Source organism: Dendrobates tinctorius, unplaced genomic scaffold (assembly GCF_039654945.1).
Source record: "Dendrobates tinctorius isolate UK_male_01 unplaced genomic scaffold, ASM3965494v1 ptg000396l, whole genome shotgun sequence".
NCBI lineage: Eukaryota > Metazoa > Chordata > Amphibia > Anura > Dendrobatidae > Dendrobates > Dendrobates tinctorius.
The window spans coordinates 3165988-3182310 of record NW_027362062.1 but is presented as its reverse complement, the minus strand read 5'-3'; the positions used below and the strand labels follow the sequence as shown (position 1 = coordinate 3182310).

Sequence of the window (16323 nt, the reverse complement as noted above, 5' to 3'; positions counted from 1 at the left end):
CGATGTTTGGAATTGGTGCATGTGGTCGTGTGAAAAATAGAATCCTATGGTTAATTATGACTTGTGTGATGCAGAGTTTGTGGGATGTGAGGAATTTAGGAATTTTCAAAGAGAAGCATGTATCTGTGAATAAGTGTGTCGGGCTGATCCACCCCGAAACAGCTGTCTGTGGATGGATACCTGGCCTTAGTATTTCACTTGTCATATCTGTAAACTCGTAAAGAGCTGGATATTGACTTAAAGGGCCACTTAATATGGTGGTAATGGTGGTTTCCGAAAGGAGCCACCCCTTGGCTTGGTCCTTCCCTGGAGGAAGATCTGGCTAGTCCCGTGTTTGAGACTCTTAAATGAGGCTCCACGGACTTTATTTGCATATTCGTATTTCCCAGGGAGCAATGCACCTAGGATTTCACTGTGTTTGAGCGCCTTTGCCGGCTGCCGCAGTGTTTTCTTTTGACTGGTCTCCCTGAGGTCAGTGATTGTTTCCTGCTAAATCTTTGGTATAATTCATTTGTTGCACTGTATGTAATACTTACTGCTTTATATCCGTGACTGGGGCCTCTCAAGATCTTATCAGGTGGAAGGTGCTATAGCATATAGATGAAGCCAGATCTAGTGCCTTTTTTCATCTAACCACCCTCTGGTGTGCTGGGCCCAGCTGCCAAATTATCCCCAACCAGCTCCCACAATCCCTCTCTCCTGACCCTGTAGTGTGGCCTATATATTTAGAAGTTCCTAAGGGGAGCACACAGTGTGGGGTACAGCACGCAAGCATCCCATAAGCAAAGCATCACAGAAGCTAAGCATCAAGCAAAACGGCAGTTATTACATGGTAGTTAGTCAGGGCAGGAATCAGGTAACCTACACTTTGCTTTGCCCTTTTAACCATGTGCTTTAGGCTAGTTTCAGACTAGCATTTCTGGGCGCAGCACAGGGCCACCGCTAAGCCCCGCTCCGGCCGCGCCCCCTTCTGTCATCTCCTCCGATCGCATGACTGTGCATGCGATCAGCGTACCCTATACTTAGAGTTGGGTGCGCTGATCATGCGCTGGTCTGATTTTGCTGGCGCTGCGCCCAGCGTACAAAAACGCACTGTGTAGCATTTTTGTGCGCTGGGCGCAGCGTCAGCAAAATCAGACCAGCGCACGATCAGCGCACCCAACGCTAAGTATAGGGTACGATGATCGCATGCACAGTCATGCGATCGGAGGAGGAGATGATAGAAGGGGGCACGGCCAGGGGCCCTGCGCCCAGAAACGCTAGTCTGAAACTAGCCTTATTTCTATCCTCCTGTGTTCCCTCGCCATCCACATTCACCACCCCATCCCCCCTCCATCACGACTCATACACATCAGCCCCTCTATACTTCCCTCTCCCATGTACAGCTCCCATGCACTCACTGGCGTAGCGTGGGGGGGGCGGTCCGCCCCAGGCGGCATGTGTGTGGGGGCGGCGCGGCAGCAGCAATTCCACCCTGCAGTGCAGTGCAGCGGTGGGCAGGGTTGCGATGCGATCACGGCAGCTCCGCTGCCTGCAAGAGTGAATAGCAGGAGCGGAGCGGCAAGGGTCCGTCCTGCTTCCTGCCCGGAGGCCGCGCTTCCTGTTTCACACAGAGGAGCGCCGCTGAATGACGTCATCATTCAGCGGCCGCTGCTGTGTGAGGGAGGAAGCGCTGGCGATGCTGTGGACAGGTGAGAGGAGAGAGGTGGTGTCTTGTGTGTATGTATGTATGTATGTATGTCTGTGTGTGTGTGTCTGTGTGTATGATGGAGCAGGCAATGATGGGAGTGATGGTCTAGAAGGCAATGATGGGGTGATGGAGCAGACAATGATGGGGTGATGGAGCAGGCAATGATGGGGTGATGGAGCAGGCAATGATAGGGTGATGGAGCAGGCAATGATAGGGTGATGGAGCAGGCAATGATGGGGGTGATGGAGCAGGCAATGATGGGGTGATGGAGCAGGCAATGAGGGGAGTGATGGAGCAGACAATGATGGGGTGATGGAGCAGGCAGTGATGGGGTGATGGAGCAGGCAATGAGGGGAGTGATGGAGCAGACAATGATGGGGGTGATGGAGCAGGCAGTGATGGGGTGATGGAGCAGGCAATGAGGGGAGTGATGGGGGTGATGGAGCAGGCAGTGATGGGGTGATGGAGAAGGCAGTGATAGGGTGATGGAGCAGGCAATGATGGGGTGATGAAGCAGGCAATGAGGGGAGTGATGGGGGTGATGGAGCAGGCAATGATGGGGGTGATGGAGCAGGCAATGATGGGGTGATGGAGCAGGCAATGAGGGGAGTGATGGGGGTGATGGAGCAGGCAGTGATGGGGTGATGGAGAAGACAGTGATAGGGTGATGGAGCAGGCAATGATGGGGGTGATGGAGCAGGCAATGATGGGGTGATGGAGCAGGCAATGATGGGGGTGATGGAGCAGACAATTATGGGAGTGATGGAGCAGGCAGTGATGGGGTGATGGAGCAGACAATGATGGGAGTGATGGGGTGATGGAGCAGGCAGTGATGGGGTGATGGAGAAGGCAGTGATGGGGTGATGGAGCAGGCAGTGATGGGGGTGATGGAGCAGGCAATGATGGGGTGATGGAGCAGACAATGATGGGAGTGATGGGGTGATGGAGCAGGCAATGATGGGAGTGATGGGGAGAAGGCACAGTGATGGGGTGATGGAGAAGGCAGTGATGGGGAGAAGACAATGATGGGGTGATGGTCGAGAGGGCAATGATGGGGTGGTGGGTGAGAATGCAATGATGGTGGTGGAAAGGGCAATAAATGGGGGTGGTGGAGGAGGAGGAAATGATGGAGGTGGTGGAATGGGCAATGATGGGAGTGGTGGGGGAGAAAGCAAAGATAGTGGTGGAGAAGAAAATGATGGAGGTGGGGGAGAGGACAATAATGGAATGCGAGGGGAGGAGGACAATGAGGGGTGTGGGGGATTGGGATGGGAGGAAGGGGGACTTATAATGGCCTTGGGAACAGGGGGAGGTGGAGGAAGACATTATCGTTTATTATGTCTAACACAGTCCCTTAGTATATAGTGTACTCACTAATTCTGTATAACGCCATCCTTAGTTACATAGTTTCCTCTTTTATTATGTATAACACCGCCCCTTATTACCTACCATCCTCTCTAGTTATATATGGTGCCGTCCCTTATTATATAGCTTCCTCTGCTGTTATGTATAGTGCTGTCTCTTACATAGTGTATTTTTGTTATTCACAGCGCCCTCTTTTATTACATGGTCCCCTCTCTTGTTAGATATAAAATGACTGCTGATCAAGGAGCCGGTGACCAGACGACCAGTCCATCAGCTCCTCCATTAGAAAGGAAGCTTTCCCATGCTCCATCAGCCATCATTGCATTATACAGCTAACAAGACAGGACGGTATGTAATAAAAAACAGGGCTCTATATAATCCAATATGTAAGGGACGGAACTGTACATAACAAGAGAAGGCACTGTGTATGGGACAGCAATATACATAATAAAGGAGACTATGTAATATATACCTGTATGTGTGTGTGTGGCTATATAATATCAATAATCTATCTATCTATCTATCTATATATATATATATATATATATATATACACACACACACGTAGCTTTGACGCCATAAAAGGAGGGGGGCCCGGACACATTTCTTGCACAGGGACCCCAAGCTGTCAGTGTCCGCCCCCTGTCCGCCAAAATAATTTGTACTTTCTGGGTTTTTTTCTGTCACATTATTAAAAATTATTATTAAAAAAAGCCATTAGGTCTTCATCCAGCATCATCAAGCTAATACATACATATATATAGAGAACTGCAAGAAGTTGAAAGTCTAGAAATTTAGAAATAATAGCAGAGTTAGTAGCAGACTAAAAATTAGATCTTTGAGTGTAGTGTGGGCTCTTCGGATGCTTCCGAATTATCAACGACCAAAGGGGCGGCAAATTTTTCGACCGCCCCGGGCGCCACAAACAGTTGCTACGCCACTGCATGCACTCCTCACCTTCCTGAAAAACCTCAGCCAATCTTGCCCAAACACATCGCAGAAAAAAACTGCTTATAATTCCAACAACTATCTGCTCTATACAGTGGGGCAAAAAAGTATTTAGTCAGTCAGCAATAGTGCAAGTTCCACCACTTAAAAAGATGAGAGGTGTCTGTAATTTACATCATAGGTAGACCTCAACTATGGGAGACAAACTGAGAAAAAAAAATCCAGAAAATCACATTGTCTGTTTTTTTTTCATTTTATTTGCATATTATGGTGGAAAATAAGTATTTGGTCAGAAACAAGCAATCAAGATTTCTGGCTCTCACAGACCTGTAACTTCTTTAAGAGTCTCCTCTTTCCTCCACTCATTACCTGTAGTAATGGCACCTGTTTAAACTTGTTATCAGTATAAAAAGACACCTGTGCACACCCTCAAAGAGTTTGACTCCAAACTCCACTATGGTGAAGACCAAAGAGCTGTCAAAGGACACCAGAAACAAAATTGTAGCCCTGCACCAGGCTGGGAAGACTGAATCTGCAATAGCCAACCAGCTTGGAGTGAAGAAATCAACTGTGGGAGCAATAATTAGAAAATGGAAGACATACAAGACCACTGATAATCTCCCTCGATCTGGTGCTCCACGCAAAATCCCACCCCGTGGGGTCAGAATGATCACAAGAACGGTGAGCAAAAATCCCAGAACCACGCGGGGGGACCTAGTGAATGAACTGCAGAGAGCTGGGACCAATGTAACAAGGCCTACCATAAGTAACACACTACGCCACCATGGACTCAGATCCTGCAGTGCCAGACGTGTCCCACTGCTTAAGCCTGTACATGTCCGGGCCCGTCTGAAGTTTGCTAGAGAGCATTTGGATGATCCAGAGGAGTTTTGGGAGAATGTCCTATGGTCTGATGAAATCAAACTGGAACTGTTTGGTAGAAACACAACTTGTCGTGTTTGGAGGAAAAAGAATACTGAGTTGCATCCATCAAACACCATACCTACTGTAAAGCATGGTGGTGGAAACATCATGCTTTGGGGCTGTTTCTCTGCAAAGGGGCCAGGACGACTGATCCGGGTACATGAAAGAATGAATGGGGCCATGTATCGTGGGATTTTGAGTGCAAACCTCCTTCCATCAGCAAGGACATTGAAGATGAAACGTGGCTGGGTCTTTCAACATGACAATGATCCAAAGCACACCGCCAGGGCAACGAAGGAGTGGCTTCGTAAGAAGCATTTCAAGGTCCTGGAGTGGCCTAGCCAGTCTCCAGATCTCAACCCTATAGAAAACCTTTGGAGGGAGTTGAAAGTCCGTGTTGCCAAGCGAAAAGCCAAAAACATCACTGCTCTAGAGGAGATCTGCATGGAGGAATGGGCCAACATACCAACAACAGTGTGTGGCAACCTTGTGAAGACTTAGGCTACTTTCACACATCAGTTTTTTGCCATCAGGCAGGATCCGGCTATTTTTAGAAAAAACGGATCCGGCATAAATTTTGGAGAACTGTAGAAACGGATCCGTTTTTTTGCTGGATACGTCTAGCAGGTTATATCTGTTCCTGGGGGCTGGCCAATTGGATCTGAGCATGCGCAGACTTAAAAAAACCGGATTCGGTGGCTGGATCCGTCTTTTTCTGGATCCGGCGCATTCCGGCGCCCATAGACTTTCATTGTAGCAAAAAGCTGGAAGCGCCGGATCCGGCGCTTCCGGCTTTTTCGCCGGAGACAAAAAACGTTACAGTAGCCGTTTTTTCCAGACGCCGGAATGAGACAAGTTGCCGGATCCGGCAAAAAACGGATGAAACGCAATGCCATCCGGCACGATCCGGCGCTAATGCAAGTCAATGGGGAAAAACTGGATCCGGCATTGCATTTTGCCGGATCCGGTTTTACAAAAAAAAGCCGGATCGCGCCTGAAGGCAAAAAACTGATGTGTGAAAGAGGCCTTACAGAAAACGTTTGACCTCTGTCATTGCCAACAAAGGATATATCGCAAAGTATTGAGATGAAATTTTGTTTCTGACCAAATACTTATTTTCCACCATAATATGCAAATAAAATGAAAAAAAAACAGACAATGTGATTTTCTGGATTTTTTTTTCTCAGTTTGTCTCCCATAGTTGAGGTCTACCTATGATGTAAATTACAGACGCCTCTCATCTTTTTAAGTGGTGGAACTTGCACTATTGCTGACTGACTAAATACTTTTTTGCCCCACTGTATTTTCCTACTGCTAATGATTGCAGGAGACATCTCCCCCAACCCTGGTCCACCATCCCCCAACCTCAACCCCTACCCTACCTCATATCGAAACCATAATAATCTTACTAATATTACTTGCACTCCCTCATCTCCATCTTTTAATTGTGCCCTCTGGAATCCACGGTCTGTTTGTAACAAGCTTCCTTTCCTGTACTACTACTTTCTGAACAACTCTCTTTATCTGTTGGCCCTCACTGAAACCTGGATTCAAGATTCTGACACTGTCTCCCCTGCTACCATTTCCTATGGTGGCTTACAATTCTCCCATTCCCCGAGACCCACAAACAGACATGGTGGTGGAGTCGGCATACTCCTGTCCCCACAATGCACTTTCCAGGTCATCCCCCCCAGCTCCATCCCTCTCATTCCCTTCTTTTGAGGTCCACACCATCGGGCTCTTCCGTCCCCTCTCCCTCAGAGTAGCGGTCATATACCGGCCCTCAGGCTCACCCACCCACTTCATTGACCAGTTTTCAGCTCGGCTGCCGCACTTCATGTCCTCGGAACTACCAACCCTTATCTTGGGAGACTTCAACATCCCCATTAACATCCCCACTTCCACATCTGCATCCTAGCTTCTATCACTAACCACTTCTCTAGGCCTCTCACAGCTCAACCTCTGAAACAAGGACGGTAACACCCTTGACCTGGTCTTTTTCCGGCTCTGTTCAATCTCCCACCTAAATAACTCACCACTTCCACTCTCTGACCACAACATTCTCTCCTTCACGCTCACAAATCTTCGCCCACCCCAGCTCACTCCTACCTACCACACAGTCAGAAATCTACAAGCATTAACCTTCAGACACTTTCAGACTCCCTACTCTCATCACTGTCCCCAATCTCCTCTTTTTCTTGTCCTGATCTGGCTGTTCACCACTACAACAACACTCTTAAAAGCACCCTTGACCAAGTATCGCCCCTCGCACTCAGAATTTCCAAACAGAGTAAAACAACCCTGGCTCACATCGCAAACTCAACTTCTCCAGCGATGCTCTAGGAGTGCTGAACGCCTATGGAGAAAAACCTGCACACCCTTCACCTCACCAAACAGACCTACTTCACCATCCTGATCTCCTCACTAGCCAACAACCCCAAGAAACTTTTTGACACTTTTCACTCCCTCCTCAGGCCTAAAGCACAACCCCCTAACACAGACATTTGTTCTGATGACCTGGCCTCCCACTTTATAGAAAAAATAGATAATATCCATCAGGAAATCTGCTCCCGACCACCAAGTGCTATGACTCCAATCCCTCCCTGCATATCCCATGGCTCACTTTCCACATTTGATCCCATCACAGAAGAAGAAGTCTCCAGACTCCTCTCTTCTTCTCATCCGACTACATGCACGACCGACCCCATTCCCTCACATCTCCTCCAGTCTCTCTCTCCAGTTGTCACAATTCGCCTAACTACAATCTTTATCCTCTCCCTCTCCTCGGTCATTTTCCCATCCTCCTTCAAACATGCCATCGTTACTCCATTACTAAAGAAACTAGCTCTCGACCCATCCTGCACAACCAACTACAGACCAGTCTCCAATCTCCCCTTCATCTCTAAACTTTTGGAGTGCCTAGTCTACTCCCGGCTTACCCATTACCTATCCACTCACTCCCTCCTAGACCTTTCACAGTCCGGCTTCAGCCCCCTACATTCGAATGAAACTGCACTCATTAAAGTGACCAATGACCTTCTGACAGCATTATGTAACGGTGACTACTCTGCTCATTTTTCTCGACCTTTCTGCAGCTTTTGACACTGTTGACCACTCCTATTCTCTAGGCTCCAGTCACTAGGCATTAAGGACACTGCTCTATCATGGTTCTCTTCCTATCTTTCCGACTGCTCCTTCAGTGTTTTGTTCTCTGGCTCCACGTCATCTCCTCTTCCTCTCGCTGTCGGGGTACCTCAGGGCTCAGTCCCTTGGCCCCCTTCGCTTCTCTCTCTACACGGACCCAATTGGACAAACCATCAGCAGATTTGGTTTTCAGTACCATCTTTATGCTGATGACACACAATTATACACGTCATCCCCCGACCTTACCCCCACGGTACTACAGAACGCCAGTGACTGTCTGTCCGCAGTCTCCAACATCATGTCCGCTCTCTATCTGAAACTCAACCTCTCAAAAACTGAACTTCTTCTGCTCCTGCCGTCTACTAACTTCTCAAAATCTGACATTTCCCTCTGCGTGGGTGGCACCATAATAACACCCCAGCAGGCGTGCTGTCTAGGCGTTATGTTTGACACCAATCTCTCCTTCACCTCCCATATACAATCTCTTGCCACTTACAAATAAAGAACATCTCTAGAATCCGCCCTTTTCTCACCACGGAAACAACAAAAACCCTCACAGTAGCATTGATCCACTCCCGCCTGGACTACTGCAACGCTCTATTAATTGGCCTCCCCGTTACGTGACTATCCCCTCTCCAGTCCATCCTTAATGCAGCAGCCAGGGTCATCCATCTGGCCAATCGGTACTCGGACATGTCCGCTCTTCGCCAGTCCTTACATTGGCTGCCCATTCACTATAGGATCCAATTCAAAGTACTTGTTCTCACCCACAAAGCTCTCCACAGTGCAGCACCCCTCTACATTTCCTCCCTCATTTCTGTCTATCGGCCTAACCGACTGCTGCGCTCTGCAAACGACTTTCGACTTACCTCTGCACTAATCCGTACCTCCCACTCCAGACTCCAAGACTTCTCCCGCGCTGCATCAATCCTTTGGAATGCTCTACCCCAAGAAATTAGGACTATCCACAATTTGCATAGTTTCAGGCGTTCCTTCAAAACACATTTGTTCAGAGCGGCCTATCAAGTTCACTAATCAAAGTCATTTTATGTGTAAGTGTGTAGCCCATTCACTATCTCCATCCATCCCTTTCTCCTTCAAGATGGCTGGACCATCACTGTAAATACACACCTGTACTCTGTATCTCCCCCCACCTCATTATGGATTGTAAGCTCTCACGAGCAGGGTCGTCTTATTTTGCTTTAATTATTGTATTGTTAACGTTGTTACTTATTACTGTTGTGTTTTGAAACTGTTAAACTGTAAAGCGCTGCGGAATATGTTAGCGCTATATAAAGATTATTATTATTATTTTGTGTGCTGCACAAAAGAATTTCGCCCAATGAACGAGTGTTTTGTTCATTCATGGAATGATCGGCGGTCTGTTTACATGTCGACATCATTAGGCTAGGTTCACATTGCGTTAGGGCATCCGTTTAAACGGATGTGCTAACGCTGATGTCATTTTTGACATCTTTAGTGACCTAGTGCTAACGGTATGCGTTAACGCATGGTAGAGCTCAGGTACCATGCGCTACCTAGTGTTAGCCCATACAGTTCTATGCACAGCGAACGGGTCTGTTCTCTGTGCGCTACTGCCAACGCACCCAAAAACACTGCAAGCAGCATTTGAGGGTGTGTCATGAATTAACGCATACTTGCTGACGCATGCCGATTTTGGCATGCGTTAGGATGCGCTACATTCATTGCAGGCAATGGCGGCGTTAACGGGTCCGTTACATAGCGGCACTAACGCTATGTAAGGGATCCGTCAGCGCATTGCCCCCTAACCAAGCCTTAGTATAAAAGCCCATTTAGACTGCGACTATACATGGCTGGTACAAAATGGAGCAGCAGCTGGAGTAATACTTAAAGGGGTTGTCCGGGGCTTTTACACTGATTGCCTAACCTTAGGATAAGCCATCATTACCTGCTCTGTGGAGGTATAATGACCCCCAACAATCAATTGTTTGCTGTAAGAAGTGCTCAGTTCCAGAGCTACACATTACATATGTATTTGTATTATTAATACAAGAAGGGGGTATAACTTTGGTATTGGGGGGCACAGAAGAAAAAGAAAAATTGTTCCAAAATCAGTGGAGCAGCGAAAATTGGAGGAGGGGCTCAATTTAAATGGAGAAATCCAGTGAAAGTTCCGCTTTAAGAAATACCATTTATTCTGCCTCTTGTACCTTTAGTGCGGATTCTGTATCACAAATTTGCGCTTTTTTTTTTCCAATGGACAAAGATGGATTTAGAAAAAATAAAAATAAAAAAATGAGTAATTGCTTTGCGCTACCTAATAATGAGGGTATGCACTATTATCATCTAAATGATTGTTCTACGTTTATTGTTTTGTCGCCTTATGATTGATATCACCCGCTGGCGATTATCCAAATGGTTCATGTTTACAGCTCAACGTTAAGGAGGGTGACGATTATTCATTTATCAACGAGCATTTGATCACTAATCATTTAGTCACTTTACAATAAGGGTAACGGTAGCCGCACACCCACCGCGCAGGCGAGAGGCGGCCGTCTCATCAGAGTCTTGATGAGTCTGATAACGTCTTTTACCCTCCCTCTTTTTTTTTTATTCTGTATTGCAGGTGAGACTCGCCTATTTAAGTCTATGGAAGCACAAAAAAATAAAAATCGGATTCCGTACGGATCAAACATATAATACAGCATCAAAATACAACTCTATACCATGGGAAACTAGTTCTTCTTGTAAATTTTAATAACGGACGATATAACAAAAAAATGTCGATACAGGAGAAAAATCAACAATTTTCTCTGGATGAAAAACATCCCACCATGTCGGCTGGGTGAGATTACAGTGTGAATCAGCTGCTCCTTACATCTCTCTACAATACGTACGCCCATTATAGCATTAGTATGTGCAGCATCCAGTCTCTCACCTGGGGATGTGTCCGGTTCATTCTTCCCGTCTGATTCTTTTAGGGTTAGTAATTCAGGTTGTAGTTAAACACTTTCTTATGTCGGTTCCTCCACAGAACGAGTGCGGACATAAAGGGCTGAGGCTTAGGGCTGGCCAAGATCCATGTCTCCTGGAAACCAGAGAAACACTGACAGGACACCACACTGCTGTGCACCATTAGTCACCTGCTGGTTAGTGACAGAGGTAAAGACATTGAACATGTTTAGTCCAGGAGAAACATCAACCCTTTAATCCTCAGAGAAACAAAAGCTCCTCAGTCATTAGACTAATGTCGACCAAACCCACCGATATCCACAGGTTCGGCTGGCTGAGTGTTCGTCGATCAACAGGTCTGATTTCGGACGGCCGATCACTTTGTATTCCCGGAGATAAGCCGTTGTCTATTAGACAAACATGTCTGACAACACAGGAGTAGAGATGAGCAAACTGGAACTTATAAAGTTCAGAGTTTGGCCCAGAACTTCGCCGAGCATGGACCTCTCCAGGAAGTCCATTCCAATGTCCAGAGTTTCAGGAGAGATATCGTTTTCAAGCTTAAACGTTCGCGTCTTCATTGTTTTAAATAGGGTTTGGTTTCTGGTTCCCGAACTTTGGAATAAAAGTTGGGTACTAGAACCGGAATTTCCACAGGTTCCCTCATCCCTACACAGCAGTGCTGGGCCAAACGTGTGCTCCTGTGAGACGACTGCCAGCCAAATCATTGCTGAGCCAACAGTCGTGTGTATGGCCGGCTTAAGAAATGTCTTTCTAGCTTCCGTCTGACAGGTATAAATCAGAGCCATAGCACATGTCAGGAGCTTTTCCTGGCCTACATGTTAAAGATTACTGAATTCAGCCTGATTCTCATTATCTATAATCTGTCATTTTCATCTGATCATTGCATAATGGGGCACTGAATGGGATTAGTCTTTTCATCCTCATTTGGGAGCCCTTTGGAGAACTTTTTTTTAACACACAATTTTTTATGTGGATTTTACAGCTGGTCCACACTGAAATCCACTTAAAAAAAGGTGTGTTAGAAAAATCCTTTCCGACTGACGTCAATAGGAAATCCACATTGCTGGTCATCTAGCAAGTTTGTTTTGTCCAACGACATTTAGTAAAGAAGAAACATGTCGATCTGCGACAGATCGTTCGTCTGACAGCCATCTGGGAGGACTCGCCAGAACACAAGAGTGCTCGTTCGGTTGAGCAATCCTTTGGTCTCTATAAGAAAGCTACAGACTGACACGTCGGTCGTTGGCTCATCTCAGAAAGAACATTGCGATCAACAGTCTGAAAACGGGCATGTGCAATTGACATCTCTCCCGACCATCAGTCGGCTGATGACCCCACACACAGACTATTGGGTTGAATCTAATGCTCTTCTATGGTGTCGCATTGTGACCTGCGATCTATGGTTAGAGTCGTAAATATTTACAAGTTGTGTTTGCTTTTATGGTCGCAGGTTGCCTGACTTGCCCCACTTGCAGCTTTTTTTTTTTTTTACAGTAAGATTGCAGCTCTAAAATAAGTGAATAAGTAAAAGCAAGCGGCACAAATGTTGGGACCGCGACAAGTCTGAGAATTGCAGTTGTGTATCCTCATACAAATACTGTAGCATATTTTTTTTAACATAGGTTATTCTTTTTTGTATCATACTTACCCGTAAAATATTATGTGCATTTGTAATGCTTTGCTGTAATAAAACCAGAAAATAGGGATTTGTGTGTACTCACCGTAAAATCCTTTTTCCGAGCCAATCATTGGGGGACACAGTACCATGGGTGTTATGCTGCTTGCCACTAGGAGGTCACTAAGTGAACACAGAAAAATTAACTCCTCCCCTGCAGTATACACCCTCTCGCTGGCTGAGATTTCCCCAGTTAGGTGAAAAAGCAGTAGGAGTAATTAAACAAATAACAGTAACTATGTCAAAACCTAAGAACGATACAGTAAGCCAATAGGCTAACAGGGTGGGTGCTGTGTCCCCCCCCAATGATTGGCTCGGAGAAAAGGATTTTACGATGAGTACACACAAAAATCCCTATTTCTCCTACGCCTCACTGGGGGATACAGGACCATGGGATATCCTAATGCAGTCCCTGGGTGGGGAGCATACCACTGGCTTAATGCTGTGGTACTGCCGATTGCAGAATGCGCCTGCCAAAAGCTGCATCCGCAAAGGCCTGAGAGTGAATTTGGTAATGTTTTGTAAAGGTATGCAAGCTGGACCAAGTCGCAGCCTTGCAGACCTGCTCTGCCAACGCCTGGTGCCGAATGGCCCAAGAGGCGCCCACTGATTGGGTAGAATGCGCCTTAATCCCTTCAGAGATAGGTGTGCCCCTGACACGGTAGGATTCCTGAATAGCCAAGCGAACCTACCTGGCTAGCGTGGCTTTTGAGGCGGGTAGGCCCTTCCTATGCCCCTCTAGAAGTACGAACAGGGCATCTGACTTGCGGAAGGGAGCCATCCGCAAGATGTACTGTCTAAGAGCCCTAACTACATCCAGGGTGTGGAGGGTTTTCTCAATGCGATGGACTGGTGCCGGACAGAAGGAAGGCAAAACAATTTCCTCATTGAGATGAAAGGAAGACACGACTTTGGGAAGGAAGGACGGGGACATTCTCAGAACTGCCTTGTCCTGATGAAAATCCAGGAACGGAGGACGGCAGGACAGGGCCGCCAATTCCGAAACTCGTCTGATGGAAGCAATTGCCACTAGAAAGACCACCATCCAAGAGAGAACAGTTAGTGGCACGTCCTGCAGTGGTTCGAAAGGAGCTTCTTGTAAAGCCCCGAGAACCAGGTTAAGGTCCCATGATTCCAATGGCCTTTTATAGGAAGGCGCCACATGGGAAACTCACCTGCAATTTGGTTGCAATTTTGCACTGGAATAGAACTGACAAAGCTGAAATTTGGCCTTTGAGTGAGCTAAGCGCGAGGCCTGACTCTAGTACGGATTGTAGGAATTCCAGTGTGGAAGGGAAGGAGAACACCAGAGGGGAACGACCATGGTCCTTGCACCACGAGAAAAAGATCTTCCCGGTGCAGTGATAAATGCGCATGGACATGGGCTTTTTAGCACTAACCATGGTGGAGATCACCTCGTGAGAAAAACCAGCCTGTGCTAGAATCCAGGATTCAACGGCCACACCATCAAAGACAGGGCCCCGGAGTTCTGGTGGTAAACTGGGCCCTGTGAGAGGAGATGCAAGCGATCTGGAAGTCGCCAGGGAACGTCGCGACAAGTTGGACTAGCTCTGCGTACCATGCCCGGCGCGACTAGGATCACTGGCACCCTCTCTGCCCTAATTTTCTTGACCCTTGAAAGCAAGGGAAGAGGGGGAAAAATGTATGGGAGTCGAAACCAGTGAAACGACAGAGATAGGATGTCTGCTCCGATGGCGCATGGATCACGTGATCGGGCAATGAATCGAGGAACTATGTTGTTTAGTCTTGACGCCATGAGATCCACATCCGGAGTCCCCCAGCGATGTAAATCTGCTGAAAAACCTCCGGATGAAGAGACCACTCTCCTGAGGTCTATGGGACCTGGTTCCCCTAGATCCATATGCCCTTGGCCTGGGTTTCCAAGAGCAGTTATGTCTGTATGAGACCTGGGAACCTCTGTCTCCACGCGGGGACCGACCTTATCCAGAAGACAAGGTTGTGGAGGACCAGCTAGAATTGTTGCGAAAGGGCGGAAAACGAGTCGGCTGTTGATTTTGAAACTGCCGGACGGGCCTTTGTTGGGGGAGGAATTTACTCTTCCCCTGGGTAGTGTCAGAAATGAGCTGGCTCAGCTTCTCTCCAAATAGACGACCAGTTTGATAAGGCAGAGAAGTCAACAATCTTTTGGAGGTGGAATCTGCCCGCCAGTCGCGGCCCTTCTAATGGAGACTGCATTTGCGGCTGCCTGTGCAGTGCAATTGGCGGCATCTAAAGAAGCGTCCACTACAAAGTCTCCTGCGTGAACTGATTGGCGACGCTGACGGCCTCCGGAGGAAGGTTGCTATCTTGGATGGCAGTAACTAACACCTCTGCCCAAGCGGCCATGGCCTTAGCCACCCAAGTCCATGGCCTTAGCCACCCAAGTCGCCGCGAAAGATGGAAAAAGTGCCGCTCCCGAAGCTTCAAAGACTGAACGAGCAATCTAGTCAGTCAACCTGACGATCAGAGGGGTTTTTGACTGAAGAACCTTCAGAAACGGATAGGAGCGTTTTGGAAGCAAGATGCGATATAGGAGGATCCACAGAAGGGGACTGTAACCAATCCTTCATTAGTTCTGGAGCAAAAGGGTATTTAGCCTCAATAGGCTTTTGACCTGAGAACCGTTTATGTGGCCGGTCCCTATGTCTCTGGACAATGCCCTTAAACTCTGGTGGCTGGCAAATACCCTGCGCACACGTTTAGTCTTTTTAAAAGAAATAACGTGTTGCGGAGAGGGAGTATTCTCCTCATCCAACTTCAGAACCCTATTGACTGACTATAAGAGAATCAAGTGATTCTTGGTCATTTGGAGGATTCTGGGGAACAGACGTGTCAGACTCGTATTCAGAGTCGTGTTCGCTGGGAACATTAGGAGAGGGAGAACGAGAGCCAGAGCTTGCAGGTGCCGAAGCCCAGGCGTGACTGGGGGACGCGTCATGGGTCCGCTTTCTAGAGACCTGACCATCACTTGAACGAGTACGGCCCCTGCTGGTGGACGGTTTCCAGTCGTCCCCAGAGCCCTCCTCGGTCGTCAAAGACGCGTTCTGACTTAAAGAGGATTCCCGGAGGGAGTCTATAGCATTGGTCAGTGACTCCACAGACCGTGACAGGGACGCAGCCCACTCAGGGGGACTAAACTCAGAGGGCCCAGTAGCAGCGGCGGCGAATGGCGTTTGAGCACAAGCCGGGTCGCAATCCGTGCATAAGGGATTAGTTTGGGTACTGGGCAAAGCAGTCTTGCAAGTGGCACAAGAGGTAAAAAAACGCAGTGTGCTTCTTGGTAGCCCTTTTAGCTTCCTTAGATTAAGACATAGTGCCCCCAAGGAGATACAGGCCGAGCCTGGGCTGCAGAGGAAGGGAATGTGCAGAGAAGGGTTTTAATGTCACTGCTGTGGCACAGTGCAGCTTACCCGGGTCCTTGTCCCAATATTCCCAGGGGGGTTCCCCGATATTCCCAGGGGGGGGTTCTCCGATATTCCCAGGGTGCTCTCCGCAGTGCTTGCTGCTCCTTTTAGCGCTATTCACGCAGTAGTAAGGCAAAGAAGTATAGCCGAGATTAGGAAGGCACCTCTCGTTCAGAACGAGAAGTGCCAGTAAT

At 47.7% G+C, this 16323-nt stretch overlaps 1 protein-coding gene across 3 annotated transcripts in view; it reads right to left on the bottom strand.

Moving 5' to 3' along the window:
- LDLRAD1 (low density lipoprotein receptor class A domain containing 1) overlaps nt 1-11896 on the bottom strand; it is a 32338-nt gene extending 20442 nt beyond the window's left edge. For 2 of the 3 annotated variants that reach the window (XM_073563635.1, XM_073563638.1), the window contains exon 1: nt 10992-11896. In XM_073563635.1, the coding sequence (XP_073419736.1) occupies nt 10992-11012 (21 nt within the window). In that variant the 5' untranslated portion in view covers nt 11013-11896. Of the gene's footprint in view, nt 1-536; nt 627-10991 lie in introns of those variants that run through there. The other variant, XM_073563636.1, reaches the window with a different exon arrangement.
- Between the last annotated feature and the right edge of the window lie 4427 nt (nt 11897-16323).